This window comes from Macadamia integrifolia, chromosome 10, assembly GCF_013358625.1.
Source record: "Macadamia integrifolia cultivar HAES 741 chromosome 10, SCU_Mint_v3, whole genome shotgun sequence".
NCBI classification, from domain to species: domain Eukaryota; kingdom Viridiplantae; phylum Streptophyta; class Magnoliopsida; order Proteales; family Proteaceae; genus Macadamia; species Macadamia integrifolia.
Window position 1 is genome coordinate 31,192,620 of NC_056566.1, and position 2,761 is coordinate 31,195,380.

Genomic DNA, 2,761 nt, shown 5'->3' on the forward strand with positions numbered 1-2,761 from the left:
AGAGATTGACACACTTAACATAGGAACAGGATCGTGATCCTCTCCAAATCCGCCGGTTGGGCTCCTCTAGGTGCAAACAAAATGAGAAGAAAGGGGTTTCTCCTCTTCTTTTTTTCTTTTTAATTTTATTTTTTTTATTTTTTTTAATAATATAAAATAAATATGGGGGGAAATTTTTATCAAAGCTTAGACACTTTAGGTATAATTTTATAAGACGAAAGGGAAAAATGAGAAGAAGATCAAAAAGACCTTGGGCCACTGGTGACCCCCTCCCTCCTTCCCCTTTCACAGTCTCCATCTATCTTAATTCTTATCTGGGGCCACGAACGAAAACGAAGGAACGGATAAAGAGAGCAAGCGAGAATTCTATCGCTCTCATTTCTGTGTTTGTTGTAGTTGGCTGTTTGTGCGTGAGCAACAATGGGTAGATAGGTACTCTAGACTAGAACCCAACTTCGACCTTCACCTCTCTGAAAAATGGCATCTTTGGCTCAGCAATTTGTAGGCCTTAGATGTCCATCTCTCTCTTCCTCTAGCCTCTCCAAACCCTTCTCTTCAAGGCTCCAAAAGACTTCCTTTTCCCCCATCGTTTCTGCTGTGGCCATCTCAAATTCCCAGACTAGAGAGAGACAGAGGCTAAAGGAAATTTTTGAAGAAGCTTACGATCGATGCCGTACTGCTCCGATGGAAGGCGTATCATTCACAGTGGAAGATTTCCATGCCGCACTCGACAAGTACGACTTCGATTCCGAGATTGGCACCAAGGTGAGAGACTTTGTTCATCATTCTTTTTCACCCCTTCAAAAATTGGACATTAACTTTTAGATGTTTAGGGGATTAAATGCGTAATTATTGCATCATTATGCCAGATATTCGATGATGTTCAATGATTTAGTTTGAGAATTTGCTCCTTCTTTTGGGAGTTTTTATTATTTGGGTTTTTGAAGAACTGCTTATGTTTAAGCAGTCTGGCTAAGGGACCTCTTGTTGGATTTTTGTGGACATTGAATCGCATTAGTTAATGGGTGTTAATTTGAACTTATTACAATGTTGACGTTCATGGTGATTTTTGTGCTTGAATTCACAGTATGGATCATATGCGTCAGAGTTTCTTACTGTGCTTGTTACAATCGGAGAATTGGGTTCTTACAAAGGGATTCACAGTCTCACATTTGTTAGTCTTGGAAACATTTTCCTATTAAATCTATATGCATTGCCCTTTTTATGCTGAATATATGCTTTTGTGCTTTTCTTCTGGGTTGGGTTTTGTTGCGGGGTTTTCCTATGGGAGACTTGTTGGTGTATGATGTCTTGTATTCCGTCGCAGTTTAAATCCAGGGAGCACTAGTGCAGCACCTAGACAGGCAGGACGGCGGTCCCGCTATATATTTGTAGCAAGGGTTTCTTTCTCTGTAATGCAAGCAATACGGAGAGGTGTGAGGAAGAGCGTTGTAACCCTATTCTCCATTGATAGTGAAGCAGGATCTCATCTCACCGGGGACGTAGGCAACCTTGCCGAACCTCGTAAAATCTGTGTGCATTGTTTGTTTTGTTTTTCCATTATCTTCTACATCGTTTTAGGGTTGAGTTTCTACAAGACTTCTGGGGAATGAGAGTTTTTGCATAATTTTCATTTATAAACTTTAGACCTTTTAATAAACAGATACTTCGTTCTTCTTTCTTGTAGAGTAGCTATTCTGCGTTAAAGTCAAATCTGAATGCAGATATTCCACTCAATTACTTGACAAAATTTGGCTAACTTTGTAGGCAATTTATCGAAAATCACTCTTTTAAGTACTTCACTTATTTTAAAGCTTTGGCTGTAATCAAATGCTATTCTATTTGCATGGACAAGTTGTTGGATGACCTGTACCTTCATTTTCTTTCAGGTCAAAGGGACGGTATTCTGTGTAGATGCTAATGGAGCACTAGTTGACATTACTGCAAAATCTTCGGCCTACCTACCTGTCCAAGAGGCATGTATCCATAAGATAAAACATGTACAAGAAGCAGGCATTGTTCCTGGCCTACGAGAAGAGTTTGTAATTATTGGCGAGAATCAAGCTGATGATAGCTTGATCTTGAGCTTACGCTCAATTCAGTATGACCTTGCATGGGAGCGATGTAGACAACTTCAGGCTGAGGATGTGGTCGTCAAGGGTAAGGTGGGAAGATTACATACAAGAAAATATTTTATTGCCGCCTATAATGGCATGTCGGGTTCTTCTAGTGAAGCTTTGTTGGAAATAGGCACCATATTTTTCTTGTTAATATATGTTATCTTTTATTCAATTTAGAATTATCATTTATAGAAGCTATGTTGGAAATAGGCACCATATTTTTCTTGTTAATATATGTTATCTTTTATTCAATTTAGAATTATCATTTATACAGATTTTTCTAAAAGGCAGGTATCTCTAGTTAAGTATCTGCTGGTTCTAGTCAACATTTTCAAGTTATGCATTCTGTACCATCTTCAAGATTCATATTCTACGATTGCTTTCATCACCGTTCATGGAAATAATTTTTCCCTTTGCCATAGTTTATTGTGTTCCGATTTTTCTTTTTACTGTATTCTATTGCTGTTTGTTTCTCCAAATATTATTCTTCATTTCACCAATTAAAAAGAAAATGCAGATTGTTGCTGGAAATAAAGGTGGAGTGGTAGCAGTTGTGGAGGGCCTTCGGGGATTTGTTCCATTTTCACAGATATCATCTGTTTGTTTTTCTCTCTGGCCCTTATATTTTGATTGCTCTTTCC

General features: G+C 38.3%; 1 protein-coding gene across 1 annotated transcript in view; it reads left to right on the top strand.

Moving 5' to 3' along the window:
- Window positions 1-239: 239 nt before the first annotated feature.
- The window catches only part of LOC122092470 (30S ribosomal protein S1, chloroplastic-like), a 5,068-nt gene continuing 2,546 nt past the window's right edge, over window positions 240-2,761 (top strand). Inside the window, exons 1-3 of the mRNA XM_042662792.1 lie at window positions 240-765; window positions 1,890-2,165; window positions 2,638-2,718. Of these exons, the coding sequence (XP_042518726.1) occupies window positions 478-765; window positions 1,890-2,165; window positions 2,638-2,718 (645 nt within the window). The 5' untranslated portion in view covers window positions 240-477. The remainder of the gene's footprint in view (window positions 766-1,889; window positions 2,166-2,637; window positions 2,719-2,761) is intronic.